The 15,188-nt window shown below is 37.8% G+C and overlaps 1 protein-coding gene across 3 annotated transcripts in view; it reads right to left on the bottom strand.

The window, feature by feature from the left end:
- Nucleotides 1-499: 499 nt before the first annotated feature.
- The window catches only part of pi4kab (phosphatidylinositol 4-kinase, catalytic, alpha b), a 31,312-nt gene continuing 16,623 nt past the window's right edge, over nucleotides 500-15,188 (bottom strand). The window contains exons 20-55 of one of the 3 annotated variants that reach the window (XM_032578510.1): nucleotides 14,964-15,072; nucleotides 14,217-14,353; nucleotides 14,001-14,134; nucleotides 13,819-13,901; nucleotides 13,669-13,739; nucleotides 13,460-13,584; nucleotides 13,305-13,386; nucleotides 12,510-12,593; nucleotides 12,155-12,244; nucleotides 11,893-12,012; nucleotides 10,737-10,751; nucleotides 10,497-10,589; nucleotides 10,256-10,412; nucleotides 10,029-10,156; nucleotides 9,773-9,931; nucleotides 8,931-9,082; nucleotides 8,709-8,816; nucleotides 8,472-8,599; nucleotides 8,094-8,252; nucleotides 7,913-7,992; nucleotides 7,611-7,810; nucleotides 7,340-7,430; nucleotides 6,518-6,685; nucleotides 6,341-6,394; nucleotides 6,128-6,248; nucleotides 5,888-6,017; nucleotides 4,432-4,575; nucleotides 4,262-4,332; nucleotides 4,060-4,163; nucleotides 3,867-3,971; nucleotides 3,163-3,288; nucleotides 2,950-3,070; nucleotides 2,092-2,251; nucleotides 1,801-1,890; nucleotides 1,614-1,697; nucleotides 500-1,524 (exon numbers count right to left, since the gene is read on the bottom strand). In XM_032578510.1, the coding sequence (XP_032434401.1) occupies nucleotides 1,473-1,524; nucleotides 1,614-1,697; nucleotides 1,801-1,890; nucleotides 2,092-2,251; nucleotides 2,950-3,070; nucleotides 3,163-3,288; nucleotides 3,867-3,971; nucleotides 4,060-4,163; nucleotides 4,262-4,332; nucleotides 4,432-4,575; nucleotides 5,888-6,017; nucleotides 6,128-6,248; nucleotides 6,341-6,394; nucleotides 6,518-6,685; nucleotides 7,340-7,430; nucleotides 7,611-7,810; nucleotides 7,913-7,992; nucleotides 8,094-8,252; nucleotides 8,472-8,599; nucleotides 8,709-8,816; nucleotides 8,931-9,082; nucleotides 9,773-9,931; nucleotides 10,029-10,156; nucleotides 10,256-10,412; nucleotides 10,497-10,589; nucleotides 10,737-10,751; nucleotides 11,893-12,012; nucleotides 12,155-12,244; nucleotides 12,510-12,593; nucleotides 13,305-13,386; nucleotides 13,460-13,584; nucleotides 13,669-13,739; nucleotides 13,819-13,901; nucleotides 14,001-14,134; nucleotides 14,217-14,353; nucleotides 14,964-15,072 (4,035 nt within the window). In that variant the 3' untranslated portion in view covers nucleotides 500-1,472. The remainder of the gene's footprint in view (nucleotides 1,525-1,613; nucleotides 1,698-1,800; nucleotides 1,891-2,091; nucleotides 2,252-2,949; nucleotides 3,071-3,162; nucleotides 3,289-3,866; nucleotides 3,972-4,059; nucleotides 4,164-4,261; nucleotides 4,333-4,431; nucleotides 4,576-5,887; nucleotides 6,018-6,127; nucleotides 6,249-6,340; nucleotides 6,395-6,517; nucleotides 6,686-7,339; nucleotides 7,431-7,610; nucleotides 7,811-7,912; nucleotides 7,993-8,093; nucleotides 8,253-8,471; nucleotides 8,600-8,708; nucleotides 8,817-8,930; nucleotides 9,083-9,772; nucleotides 9,932-10,028; nucleotides 10,157-10,255; nucleotides 10,413-10,496; nucleotides 10,590-10,736; nucleotides 10,752-11,892; nucleotides 12,013-12,154; nucleotides 12,245-12,509; nucleotides 12,594-13,304; nucleotides 13,387-13,459; nucleotides 13,585-13,668; nucleotides 13,740-13,818; nucleotides 13,902-14,000; nucleotides 14,135-14,216; nucleotides 14,354-14,963; nucleotides 15,073-15,188) is intronic. The other 2 variants (XM_032578512.1, XM_032578511.1) reach the window with 2 other exon arrangements.

The following is a 15,188-nucleotide window of genomic DNA, read 5'->3' as shown; positions in this document are numbered from 1 at the left end:
GGAATCCGTTTACTTTGTCTTGATATTTGGTGAAACTTATGAATAAACTGAATCAAACTATTTCCTCTTTCCCCCCCCCAATGAAGCTCAGTAAATCTATATTAAAACATATAATGTTTAGTTAAGATACAACTCTATGTTGTAAAAAGCATGTTTTAAAAATTAAGAAATTATGTAAGAGTATTTTTTACTTTGAACAGTTTTATTTTACATACAGACTTGCATTAAAAATTTTGGTTCATTTTCCTTCTTTTCCCTCTGTTCCTTAAACTCATAAATAGCAGGAACATTTTACTTGAACAATGTTGCATTTAAACCTTTAAATTAAAATACAAATTCAGGGCAGGAAACATGGATTATTCTCCATCTCTAAAGTATGTCAATATGTTTCTTAAATGTCAGGTGTATTTGACACAAATTCGTAAAATCAAAATAGATTTTAAACTAAATCTACCACCAGATGTCCTATTTAAGATTTATGTTGGAACATAGAAAACAGTTTTTTTTAGTTAATAGAACTTTATTTAGTTTCATATCTGCATTCTCATTCAAAAGGCAAGAAAATAGAAAAGGAGACAGAAGATGGATCATGGATATAAATATACAAAGAGGAGGTTTGTTTTTATAACCAGTAACAATCAAGAAATTAAATTAACCATATTTGACATGAGGCACAGCCATCTGAATTACCAAAAGCAAATTCTGCCAGAAGCCACATTGGACACAAGCCAAATGGTAATTAACATTTAACTTCGTGCAACTGCCCAACATTAAAAATGTACCATAACATTGTTCCACAGACAACAAAAAACTTTGCTTTCAGTGGGCCACCTTCTCCTTCCCATACTTTGGCAAAGATACATATTTACAAGTCAGTCTTGATGTTTTCCAGAACTTGTGCGCAACGTTTCACTCGTTGAAATGGAAAATATGAAAAACTCCAAAATACACTGTGACACCCATGCAGATACAGTCAAGTCTTTCTGCAAAAACACATGGCAACTCCAGCTGGTTCATTAAAAAGAGAAGCACAGTAGTACAGTCAGGATGTAGTACAGGATGACTGAATAGGCCACATTGGTCAGAACTGGTACACGTTTACTTCTGTTACCATAAAATATCCACTTACGGTCAAATTCCAAACCAAAATTAAGATCATCAGAAGCTACATTCACAAATAGTACAATTAAGAACTTGGCACAAACTCTGACAAAGTATTTACTGAACGTGCAGATTAACGAGAGACACTCGTTGAAATACACAGAAGTCAAGATGCTAGTGCAACCGTACAATAATTAGGAGTAAGATTGATTTCAAAATAACACAATAAATAAAGGATGATAAAGCAAATACTAAGGACAATATCCAACAACCAGCAAAAACAACTAAGTTGCAATTTCCAGACGGGAATTCAACAAAAGGCACACGCATTATGTACCGGCCAACAGACGCACATGCTCAGGCACTGACGTTTAGTATGGGATCTGGTTTTGGTAGTACTGGAGCATATCGTACGTTCGGCTCCTGTACGAAAAAGAAAACAGGAATCAGTCAGGGAAAAAAAATTCTGGAATTTAACATTAAAGAATGAAACATGGATAAAATTCACCGACCTGTTGCTGAGGAAACAGTTCTGGATGATTTTAATGATGAAGGAAGCTGCATCTTTCTCACTCAAACCAGGGTTGAATCGTTGACTGCATGTGCAGAAACATTATAAGCAACAACAGCTAATGGCATTTTAAACACGAGTGTGTTTATTCAAAACCACTAAATCACCAAAAGTCGAGCGAGACTCACGTGAGTAGTTTGATGGTCTGCCCTCTGAAGCAGGGAAGTCCTGTGTCCAGCATGAGATTTACTAAAGAGACCACTGCGTCCATGTAGGGCCTGAATCAATGCAGGAAAATTTATCATTATTATTACTTCAAATCTCACTGTGCTCTAGGTTGGTGGTAATGGGCAAGCTCATTACAAAAAGCCACAAGTTAGTTCCTGACATTTATTGGATTAATTAAACATTGCCCGTTTTTCATCAGTCCTCCTGAGATTGGGGACTAAAGATGGACTTCAGTCTCTTTGCGAGCTCACCTCACAGCCAGGTATCCCCTCACACACATCTCCATGAACCACTTGAAAGGCGTCGCCTCCATCTTCCCACCCATGATCATCACCATCTCATCCGTCAGCTTGATATCCGGCTCCCAGCCGAGATTCCCTCCAGGAGAACTTTCAAACATGAACCCAAAGTCTAAAAGGCATAAACAGCCACAAACGTGATGGTTAAAGGTTGGGATTAGCTAGTGCAAGACAATAACATAATATTTTGCCACTATAAATACACAGGAGGCTACTTTAAAACAGCTATAAATATTGTGGACAAAAGATAAAATAGAAGGAATAACTATACATTCAAAGATTTTTTTTCACTGTGGCTATAATTAGCGACGCCCAACAATTTCTAGAAAAAAATTTAGCTGATATATACTATTATACTATATTTCAATATATACTTTACTTTTTAAAGCACTCATTTTCTAGACATATTTAATTGGCAACATATCATTTCTTGCTTCCCAGAGGTATAAATATGTCAGCGGCTCTCTTTTTGTTATAATAAGAAAGTCGAGAGAACATGGGATTTAATAAGGGAAGATGTGTGTTAATATCAGAAAAAAAGAAAAGAAAAAAAACTCAGACTCACTGACAGAACTGCAGCAAGAAATTTGAAACTCTGCTATATAAATCAAAAATAAATATATTTTAAGGTTCTTTTTTTTTTTTAACACATCTTCACCAGGAGTACCAATATATGTGAGAGGCTCTTTATATTTTGCAAATGTTGCCAGACTTTTTAAGGTTTTCTTGTCATGCACAAATGTTGTGCGAAACTGTTGCAAAAACATTCCAGAGAGATGACAGCAAAAAAGATGCTTCAGAGGTGCCCACCAATGTGAATGAGATGGCCCTGGCTGTCCAGCATGATGTTGCCGTTGTGTCTGTCTTTTATCTGCAGCAGGAAGAGCAGCAAGCTGTACGCTGCCATACTGCGGATGAAGTTATATCGTGCCTGGAAAGACGAGCGTTAGTGGAGATGTTAGTTTACACTGCGGCGTCAGGAAAGTTTGGATGAATAATGTCAGGAAGCCTGTGTGAGTTTACCTTCTGAAATGCGAGTGTGGATTCGTCTCCATACTGATTCCTGAAGTAATCGTACATGCCAAAGTCGGTCTGTCGGCCCAGTTGGTCCCGAGACTTACAGTTTGGGATGCACTCAATCACTCCACACTAAGAAAGCAGAGATATTACACATATTTAAAAAGGTAGAAAATGGATGGATGGATGAATTTAATAGTTTGTAGTTTCTATTTAAGGTCTACTCTGTAGTAACTAAGTAAATAGGGATCATGCACATTTTTCATATTAGCACCACAATTTCCAGCCCCTTAAGCTGGATTTCAAAGTTACATTGAGAAATTCACTTTAAATTTACAGTTAATAAACTTGTAAAATAGTGATGCTTTCAACCTGCTAAAACAAGACAACACGTGCATGTATGTGTGTATCTTTTAGACAATGTGACAGGGTATAAAGTATCTGCCAAATATTTTTCCTTTCACTTATTTTCTTTTTAGAAATAAAATAAATAAAATGGTAGGTAATTACACACTATTTTAGACTGTATAGGAACCCTCTGTGAGTCGGTATCTCTTATTTTACGAAGGTTTTGAGTTGGTATGTTTTAGTTCTTGAAAGCTTTTGTACAATTAATTTGGACTAGTTATCCTCCTATACTCCCTTTGCCTGCAGGTACAAATTTTGTGATATTTTTCGACTTCTTAGTGTCAGGAAGAGTAAAGTCTTACTCCAGGTGCTGTGGCGACCACTCTGTACGGAAATACATAGAGATCCAGCCCCACCATCTGGAAGATGTTCTTGAACAGGCTGATGATCTGCAGAGCCAACATGTCCTGAAAACACACAAACAAACAAAATGGTAAGAAAAAGATCATCTGTTAAAAGATGACATCAGGGAGGGTTGATGTGCGCAATCGAGACCTGTCTGCAGTCATCTCCAACTTTGAAGATTGCCGCCTGCCAGCATGTACTGGCCTTTTCCTCAACGTCCGTCTCGTCCTCAGAACGTAAATGGCACTGAAGGCCTGAAGGAAGTTGTTCAAAATATTGAGAATATATAAATCTTTACACATTCGGGGCAATTTATCACACAAAGTTGAAAACTTTGCTTAACCAACAGTACCTTCTTTTTCTAGCTCACTCACTCTACATCTCTTAACTTTGAACTTGGCCAAGTACGGTGCTTTGGCAGCGCTGAGTAAAGGTGCAAAAGGGAGAAAATTAATTTTAAACTTTTTACATACAAAGATAATTTGCTAATACTGATCATTTGTGGTTGATTTGGAGGCCCACCTCTGCATGGGAGTACCGGACTTATAATCTATGTCCAAAACTATGGCCTCAGGGTTACTGGGAAGGTAACAGCCATACTGGACTTTAATCTGCGACAATGCCTCCAGACAGGCTTTCTTCCTCTCTTCCCCTTTAGGAATAGGTCTAAAAAAAGACAAACAAAAACAAGTTAAAAAGTTTTCCAATCTTTGTGTTTGAATGTTTGTTACTTAGACTACTGAGCTCTATGGGCATCAAACTAAACAACTTCAGACCACAAGTGACAACGTTCTTCTGATGCAAGTCACAGAGGAGAGTCACTAATACTGAGTGGAGGCCTTCCCTGTTGTTGCAATTAGTGCTGTAATGAGGGCAGAGGGGAAACTTTCCGTCTCTTGTGAGCTGACAGAACACCTTCTCTCAGAAACCAGCGCATTGGCTCCACATATTCACTGACATATGGTAACACAGCAGTGTCTTCCAGGGCAATAGATAATGAAAATGACAGAGGAGCAAATAGTCACTAAATTAATGAACAACAAAGGGATTCAGAGGCAGGAAGTGAAACAAAACACCTTTGCCATTGGGAAAACGCATCATAAACCTCAACAGATTACTTGCCGTGTTCTCCTTAACAAAAACTACTCACTAGTAACTTTAAGACTAAAAGAGAAGATCAGCATTCTTTATGTTTCACTCACTGTCAGTAAGTTTGACTATAAATGTATGTATTGGTACCAAGACCTAACAGTATTTAACCAGGAAAAATGGTTAAATACTGAAGATATAAAGGATATAGACTTGAATGTATGTCCTTTATACATTCAAATGTATAGAGAATAAAGTTAGGAGTGTTACGGGAATTATAAAAAATAGTAAGTTGGAATAATTTTAAAAATTCTGAAGCTCTTTTTTTTTAATGTCAGTCGTCATTAGAACTTTGCAAAGAGATTTATGTCAAGAACCTTTTTTTGTACCAATAAGGATCATTTACATGAGACATTTCATGTAATCTCGTTGCTTGTACTTGTGACAGTGCAATGACAATAAAGTTTAATTCTAATTCTAATTCTAGTTCGTAGATGCTGCATCTCGCTCCCAAACCACTGCGACACCAAAACAATACCTCTGCAAATGCTATTATTGTCACTTTTGAGTTTTATTATGCTTTTTTCCTGTGCTACAACAGTGAAAACCTCTTTTTTTTTTCTCATCCCTTAAGCCAATCAATGAACAGCGCCTGTTCACGTCACATTTTGGTCCTGCTCAGCTTCAATGATCCCTGCTCCCAATCAGGGATTAAAAAAGCAAGTATTAGGCTGGAAAAACTAGTAATGGAAACCTTTACAAAGCGGACTGAGTACAGCAGAACCGAGTCTAGTAGAGTCAGTGGAAAATGGGAACGTGAGACTTCAGGGTAGAAAAAAAACAGCCTTTAAAGGATGGAGTTAGGTTCAGGTTTAAAGAGTGCGCCTACTTGATAATGGCGGACACATTGGTGATCTTGTTGAAGAAGTCAAACTCCCTTTGGTAAAAGTCTTTGGCTGGGCCAGACAGAGATCCAGTGATCTCCTCCACCATCTCTTCCAGCAGGTCCCCAATGTCCGCTGAATAAACAAACAAAAACAAAAATAAAAACCTGACTGTTTTTTTACAGTCTTAACCCCTCTGGATGTGTTGTTTGTGTGCTCATGTTGATTCTGGATAAATATCTCACGGTCTTTCTGGTGTCCTTCCTCATCCAGGAATATGTTGGTCTTCATGTTCCAGATGAACTGGTGAGCCAACAGCTGAGACTTCTGAGCGGCCCACAGGATGTACTCTCTCACGTAGCCCATCTAGATTCAAATGTATGCAGGATAAAGTTAGGAGTGCAAGCACACTGTAAGAGTTTAAATAAATTTGCCACATCAGAAAATTAAGTGCCCACCTTATCATACCGAAGGGCTTGGACAATTTGAGGAATGTAAAATAAAATGGCATCCTACAACAAAATAAATGAGAAAAAAATACTTTTAATGCATCCATTTTGACTTATCAATACAAATTAAATAGCTTTTACAATACTAATAGTAATTGTACATATTTTACGTGTGTATTTGCATACAGGAGGAAAGGAGCGTAGCACTTTGACCCCATACTGGGCCGTGAGAGGGTGAGGAGGGTACATGGAGGAGAAGTATGACAGTCCAGTTGGTGGATCTGCTGGGGCCCAGCACAGGATATGACTCAGTTCTGGGGAGTCCGCATCAATTGTATGGCAGGTCACCAAGAACTGAAGGAAAAAGTATGAAGAATATAACTTAGCCAACATTTACATCACTTGGCCAACAAGGTGCAAAGAAAAGCCTCCTGGGGAAGCTCTGTTTATGAGTCATTTAGGTGTGTGTACAAATGTAACAGGTATACATTGTCAAAATGAATTATGTAGAAAATGATCCAGCTCTTTGGAGATGGCTGGTCTCCATCTCCCCTGTTTCCTCTTTAAACACAGAGCTCATTAAGAGTTTGTTCAAGCAGAGCAAAACGACAAGGGCAACAGGAACCTTCCAGAGCAAAACATCAACTATGAGATCAGTGAGCAGCTTTTAATCAAAAACTTTAAAGTTACAAACTCTGTTTAACTTGATCCATCGTAAAGGTATCAGTTTATTAGGTACATTAATTTCTGGCATAAAAATAAAACATTGCATCGCCTGTGAAACATGGCAGTAGCAGAATATTGAGCTAATCTGAAGTTAATTCAGATGGAAATGGTTTGAAAAGCCTTGAAATATTTTGCCATAATCTAAATTAAAAAACAAAACTTGAAATTTTAACAGTGGTGTGCATGCTTTAGCCAGAAATAGGTATTTTTTAAATGTCTTTTTTAACTACAAATGCATTAACAACTATCTAGATGAATTGCATTTTTATGGCAAGCGCTAACCTTTACTGCTTCAGGAACGTCACACACAGCAGCCGGATCCATTCGTACCAGACGTGTCACTTCAGACACAATAGACTTTGAGTTTTTAAATCTGAAACGCACAAGACAAAACGGAGAATGCACGCACTGATGAAGAAGCAACTATAAAGATTTTAAAAAATAAAAGGATTCACCCTCTAAAAACTGAACTTCAATATTTATGAACAAATGAAAAACGAATACATATTTTTAATTAAACCTATTTAGGTTTAATTCCTGTTTATTTGTGTACCTGGCAGGCAGCTGCAGAGCCAGGTAGGGAGATATAGTCCAGGCCATGTTGACGTTGTCTTTCCCCTGTTTTTCTGACAAACTGATATATTTGGACCTCCAGTTGGCAATGCTGGTTTCCACTGACTGCTCTGTTGCGATGGCGAGCTCCTGAGTGGATAACGGGTTGTACCAGATCGTCAGACGCTCGATCTCACTAGCCTGGGGAAAAGCATAAAGACCTTTCATCATCAAGGACCAGGTTCCGTACTTGCCTTTACAACAGTATATTTACAAATTACAAAAGTTAATGAAGGTGAATACCAGTAAAGCCAGTAACAGAATCCTGCGTTTCATGTAATATTTGTGCAGCTCGGATCCTCGGTTGTTTTCTTTAGAGAGTCCTAAAACAAAAAAATATGACGGAAACAGACGAGTGATCTGTATGTTTATAGGAAACCAAAATAAGAAGGAAGGTTTAACTATGGTATTCTGAGAGTTTCACCTGACTTCTTGGAAATGGTGGACATCCCGGAGGTCAAGGGGTAAGTGTTGATCCATCCCTGGGCAATCTGCTGCCTCTGACCAACAGCTGCGTCCAGACTGTTCCGGCTATCTGCAACTGCCATTACAGATAGGCTTTTCAATGACATCTCCTGGGGATCTAGACAAACACTAGCATCATAAAGCCATCCTAAATTTAGAACACATGTACGGTTTCTGAAAATCCTGGAAAAGCAGAAGCTGTTTTTTTTCCCCATAAATCTGATTTGACTAGTAAGAAAATTTCTTTTAGAGTGAGATATTAGTGAAATCTCAGTGTGTCTGAATGGATGATTCATTCATTTCCTGTGAAAGACTAGACCGTTAGTCAATGTTCTACCTGGTGGGACCAGCTGGGTGGCAGTCAGGTACTTCTTGTCAGACAGCAGGCAGGCATAGAACTTTATCATTATACTGATGTCTTCTCTGAGCCTCTTATCTGCCTGAGTGGGAAATCTGGGTGCAACACTACAGAAAAGCAGAGATGAAAAAGGTCTTTACAACAAAATGTTCAGTTTAAAATCCAAAAATACAGATTTCTATTCAATCTAAACTCATTTTATACATGATTTTGTACCTGAAGAAGTCAAAGGCTGTGGAATAGATCTTTTCTCGCAGCATATTTCTGATAGTGGCGTTTGTCACAACATCAGCATGTAGTAGAGTTAAACCCAAAGTCAGCAGTCTGAAGGGAAGAAAAGTTTATGATATACTGTGATAGTTCAGTGGTTTTTCATTATTTTTACTAAACAGAGTGATATTTAAATCATTTTACTGTTTTGATGATAACAAGTAATACCTGAATCTTGGTCCAATGGCAGCAACGTGTCGATTCATGTTGCTTTTGGATCCTCCAATATTCAGTGAAAGAGATCTCTGCAAAATGGAAATGAAGATCTCCACCTGGTCTGCACTGCTGTACTTGGCTATCTCAAACCTCTGCACCAGGAACTGAAAGCAGAACAGGAAAAAGTTTGGTGTGAGTTAGTATTAAAACAGTCCAGCATTACGTACGGGACTAACAAGGATGTTTTGGATGTTTTCCGTCTTAAAACAATTCAGAACAGCTGTACTAATAATCCCATTTCTATATTTTGAGAGGTCAACCAAGAAGCTCATTTAAAAATTGTGTCTGTATTAATTTAATTCTTTAAACTGCTTTCTGAATGCAACTAGGATGAGAAAAAAAGCCACTGAAATGCAAAAATAAGCAAAACAAGCAAAACTATCCAAATTTCAGTCATCGCTAAAACACTTTGATGTTTACAGTTACAACTTGACAAAATGTGAAAAGTTCAAGATTATGAATACTTTTGCTGGGTATGTAAACCTTTAGTCTTCTAATTTTTAAACACCTTACTGAGAGTGCAAAAGCAAATTTTAAGTGTTCTTCCCACACTAAAGAGGACTTTTTGTACGATTTGGTAGGGCTATTGTGTAAGGTCTGTAAAAACCAAAACTATGAACTAATACTCAGTCAGGTAGCAGTTGAACAAAGTATAAGTATGTGATATCTGATAAACATTTGAATTGTGCTTTCTACAGTTTTACATTACTTTAACATTACCATAACACTAGTGAAATTAAAACATAAAAATCGAAAAAGCAAAGATCAAAACTGAACAATTGCATCTGACTGACCTCTATCCAGAGGAAGTGAGGTACGACATCGGGAGCGCAGGGTGCAGGCTGGCTTTCCTCCGAGACAGCCAGGGGTCCGGCCCCGGCATGAGTTTCTGAAAACAAACCCATCTTCAGCTCCACGGTCATCTGCCACGCTCCGGCCATCTCACGCATGAACTAAAATGGAAAGAATTACGATATTTAAACACAACGATGCACAGGCGTTTTTTAATGCATTGGTGACATATTTTCAAAATATGTAGGAAATACATACTGGCACTTCCACCCCATTGTGTGCAGCAAGCAGCCATTCCCAGCAGGCAATAGCAGTTTCCATCCCATGCTCTGAAAACATCTTCAGCGGAGACCAGCACAGATGGTGGAGCAGCTGTGGATCACAGTCTGAAATACAACTTAGATTAACTAACTGAAAGCACAAAATCATATTGCAAATTCATATTTTGATTTTATGAGATGGAATAGCGGAGAGCTGGTACTCACTTTTGGTATTTATAAGCAGAGCGGCCATCTTGAACATGCATTGTGTGAAGGCTTCAGGATCTTTTCTTTCTAGAGTGCTGGTCATCTGACTGATCATCAGCTTCGTAAGGTCAGAGCTGCTGTGAGATTTCTCTGAAAACTGGATCATACCAACCACCTAAAGAAAAAAAACACAAACAGATTAAGGAGTCATGTAATCTGAAGAAAATCTGCAGGAAACAAATTTAATGCTAATCTTTACCTCTCCAGTGTAGCGGTTTCTTAGGTTGAGTGATGCCATAAAATTGGAGTAATCCTTCTTCACACACTCTGGTCTCTCTGTCAGCTGAGTGATCTACACAGAAAACACACTTTGTAAAGCTTAAGACCAAACAGTGAAAAGCCTGTAGAGTAAAACATGCATCTGTGCAGTAACAGTTTAAGATAAAATTATTGTACAATGCTTAAACCTTGTCTCTCTGTTTTTAGTGTTGAGACCAACCTGAGGGAAAGCAGCCTAGTGTTGGCAGCACAATGGAAGACAGCATCAGTTTAACCAGTTAGCCAAATGGGTAACCAGCCATTCAACCCAACCGTCCATTGCGGGTAAGTAACCAGGTAAGCCGTAAATCAGCCAAGCAACCAGGAAGGCAGTTTGGTGCAGTTAAATAAAGACAAAATACAACAAATGAAGCAAATAAAAAGACAAATTGAGCAGAATGCAAGCACAGGAACATATAAGAAATGCTCAGCAAGCAAAATAACATCACACAGAGCATGCACACACACCATACAGTACCGTAAACAGCCAGATATCGGTTGCTTACATGCCAACTGTATGGATTTCAAACTGAATATAACATGTTTGCACAAAACAAACACTTCATCAGTGGCAAGAAAAAAGCCAAATGGCTGCTGTAAATGGCACATGTGCTCTTGTAAAAGAAAGCAATTAATACCAAAGTTTATTAAGCAGCCAACCAATAGGGCAATAACTTAGCAATATAAGGTTGCGATATTTATTAAAGGTACTGATAATATTTATATTGATGATGACCAGTAACAGATATGTGTTATATAATTCTGTACACTTTCAACACTATGAATATACATGACCACACGGCTGACATTGCTCCCTTCAGTCCTTCGAGGCATTACTGTTACATGCTGAAACAAATGTCACATGATCAACTCCTCCACCCCCACCCAAAACACACACACAAGCGACAAAAAGATAAAAACCAACACTGTCCACTAATATCTCCCCAGGTTTACTTATTGCACCAAAACAGATATGTTAAAAATGAATAACATCGGCAGATACCGGCGTTAATCTCCATTCATGGTGTATAATTTTGACAGCATGAAACAGAGAAATATTAATGTGAACCCATTTTTTGTTTTGTTTTTTGTTTCATTGAGGTTCTGTGTTGTATCATCACTACCCTCCAGAAAAAAAATTAAAATAAATTATTAAATTGCAATTCATGCCCAAGATGTAAACTGGATTTACTTACATCTGGCTAAAAGGGTTTAGTAATTGCTTGCCATTTTATACATCACAATTTTTATAGCCTCATAGTCTTTATCTTTGTTTAAATCTAATATTTAAAATTGTGATGATATGAAGTATGTATTATTGTGTATCTGTGACTCACCCCCAGTATAGTGCTCTGCCTGTTGTAGCCTGCAAAGTGCAGAATGCTTTCTGTGGCCATGGCGAGGCCTGTGTGCTGACTGAGTCCTGACACCCAAATATGATGTTTGTTCAGGTACTCCTGCATGAAAATTACCAGAAAACATTAACCTCATAAAATAATTTTGTAAAGTCAACCTTGACTTGATTATTCTGGCAAAAAAAAATAAAAATTCCATTCACTTTATTAAATCTGTCAGTCATCCATAAAACAAGAAACCTACCTGTAGGTGGGACTTGGTGACTGAAGGGGCCCATTTCATTGCCTCTTTTAAGATCTCACCACAGCGTGCTGCAAAGTCCTTAACGATGCTCTGCAATGAAATGCAAATGTAAAACTTATTAATCAAGAACATGAGCAAATATTTTCACTAAATGGGTACAGAAATTAGCTTCACTCTTTAACTTATTGCAGCACATTATCAAAAACCAATACGTGTACCAGTTATCACAAACTGTTCACATTATTTTTCGTTATAAAATATACTCCGAGGATTCACACTAAAATTAATACATATGTCTAAAATAATACTACTCTGCCCTCTAGTGTCCAAATGTGGTTTCACAAGTCGGACTCACCTCTCGAGCTTCATATGTGTCCGGAACAGTAATCCTGTAAGGTGTGTCTGGAATGTCATAGTAAGGTTGATCCTTGTGAATGTCCTAAATAAAGAACAAGAAAATGTATAATTTATTATACAACTTCAAACATTTAAACCATTACAACTGTTGGGCCGGGAGTCAAAAATTACTTCTTAACACAGTAAGTGAAAATAATGCCCTCTAATGCAAGTTAGCGCTCACCTTTTCATACCACAAAGCAGAAACAGCTACGTTTGTTTATATAATAATTAAGCAAAGCAAAAGGATAGAATCCTGCGTATTACCAGAGAAATATGCAGGATACTTGCATATTTTTTTTAATAGTTGCTCTTTTTTATCCAATGAATACTGCATGAAAACTCCCGCTGAGTGTGTAAAAAATTACTGTTATTGGTTTTTACTTAAACCTCAAGATTAGTGCCTTCATAAGTTATTAAAATGCTTATTGACTGTTATATATTTAATAACAAAAAAAAAAAATAATCTGTGAACAAATTTCTGCCTGTTCTTTTAGTTTATTTCCAAAGTTGTTGTTTTTTTTTTTGTTTGTTTTTTTTTGCTGGCATACTTTGATATTCTTATCTACCACCTCAAGTTCAAACTGCACAATTTTTCCATTCAATACATTTAAAAATTTGGAAAATGTCCTTGTTTTGTGTCCGAACTTTATACTAAGTAGTGCTGGTAAAATCTGCCCAACTGAGAACAACAGCTTTCAGCAATCATCACATTGAGGGATTTTTTCCCCATCAGCTTCTAGTGCATACTTACAGCATTTAAAGACAGAGAGAGTGTCTGCAAAATATCCAACATGGTCTTTAGGACTCTACCACTCCACAGAAGATGAGGGAAGCTTTAAAGGGACACAAAAATTAGCTGAGACAATTTATTAAAAATCCGAGCATATATAAACTTCGTCGACTCACGTTTCAGCCAGACCAGAGAGGTATTTGTCTGCCACCCTGCGTATTCTCTTGTGAGTGTGGTTAAAGTTGACCAATAAGAACTGAGCATGTCGCTCCAGCTCCTCTTCATGTTCTTTAGTTTTTGTCTAAAACAAGAAAAATGCAAAAATGCTCATAACCCCAAACTGAAGAATTAAGTCTTTGCCTGTTCAGAGATTACACTCATCTACCTTTTCAGCCATCATCTGGAGGAAGACATCAAATACCTTATCACCCACACAAATAATGCACTGCAGCATTCCTATAGGAAAAACATTGAGTATAGGAAGTTAATCATAAACGACAAATAATATGTGAACTAAAGTGGTTTAAGCCCTCACCAGATTTATCTTTTTGGATGGCTTTGTCCTCAAAGTACCGAAACATCACTTGGAACCTGTCAGCATCGTTGGATCGGGACATCCTGACAGTAAAAGTGTGAGAAAACTATCAAAGAACTGCACATACCAATTTTAATATATCATGGAAGAGACAGGTCAAGTGTAAAGGCAGATGAGCTGACCTCATGTATTCTAATCGGTAGACAGAGAGAAGGTAGGTGGACATGGCAAAGTCGAGCTTGTTGATGAAGACAGCGCCTTCAGGAGAAGGGTCGAGCAGATTGACGATTGTGGATCGCAGTTCACTCAACTCGGCCTAGAAGACAGAGATTCACAATCTAACAACCTGCTGCTGCAATTTAATCAAATTTAGAGCATGTAGCTATTTAAGAGTGTACCGGCGTCACTGTGTCATTTTTCAGAGCTGAGTTGTACTGCAGCTCAGAACGAAGAGGCTCTCCACTTGGGAAGGTAAGGAGAGGAGATTTTGTGGCGATTTCACACACGCCTTCGTACCATTCCTCTGGCCAAAGCCCTGAAAACACAGCACATCAAATATGTATATGCATCAATAAACTAATGAAATAGACCTATATTTCATTAGTTTATAGCAATACATGCTATATTGACTAAGCATGTATCCATGACACAGTAGTTTTGACAACCACCTTTAGCTACAGTAAATTCAAGTCCCATCTCCTGTATGACCTCAGTCTGTCGTGTCATCATGGAAGACTTTTGGCTCACAATTCTTTCACAGATTGCTTAGTTTTTTTCTGCACAGGTTTATTAAAGATCCAAACACATATTTTCAATCAAACTGAGGCTTACAATTTGAGTGGGTCTTTGTAATATGTCGATTTTGGTCTTTTTTGCCCATATTTTTCTAAATAAGCTGCTCTGTTTAGGATCCTTGACTTGTTAATGATTCAGCTGGGGCCGATCTTCAGCTGTCAGAGAGATGGCTTCACATCTGACACTATAATACTTGTGATTAACTCTTCATATGAATTTGGTAACTTATGGCCAATAAAGCAAGCCAAAATATGAAATTGTAAGTGCCAACTCTTTTTATTTTAGGTCCTTCAGAAGTGCTGAAGTTTTGCAAAGATGATGAATGCAATAGGAGTCAATCTCCTGCTCACCTGATCCTTCCGCAGCAAAACCCATGACCACAGAGTACAACCAGAAGTCCCTGAAAAGCTTCTGGAGACGAGGCTTGGCCTCCTTTATCGGTGGAAGTCGCCTGGTCAACTGTAAGTTTGAAAAAAATAATTAAAAAATGATGACAAATGTAGGATAATTACTACTCCAGAGGAATACGTTTAACTACTCCCAATGCAAACAGTTAAATTAGTTGTTACATGCAA

Source organism: Xiphophorus hellerii, chromosome 12 (assembly GCF_003331165.1).
Source record: "Xiphophorus hellerii strain 12219 chromosome 12, Xiphophorus_hellerii-4.1, whole genome shotgun sequence".
Taxonomy (NCBI): Eukaryota; Metazoa; Chordata; class Actinopteri; order Cyprinodontiformes; family Poeciliidae; genus Xiphophorus; species Xiphophorus hellerii.
This window is presented reverse-complemented; position numbering and strand designations above follow the sequence as displayed.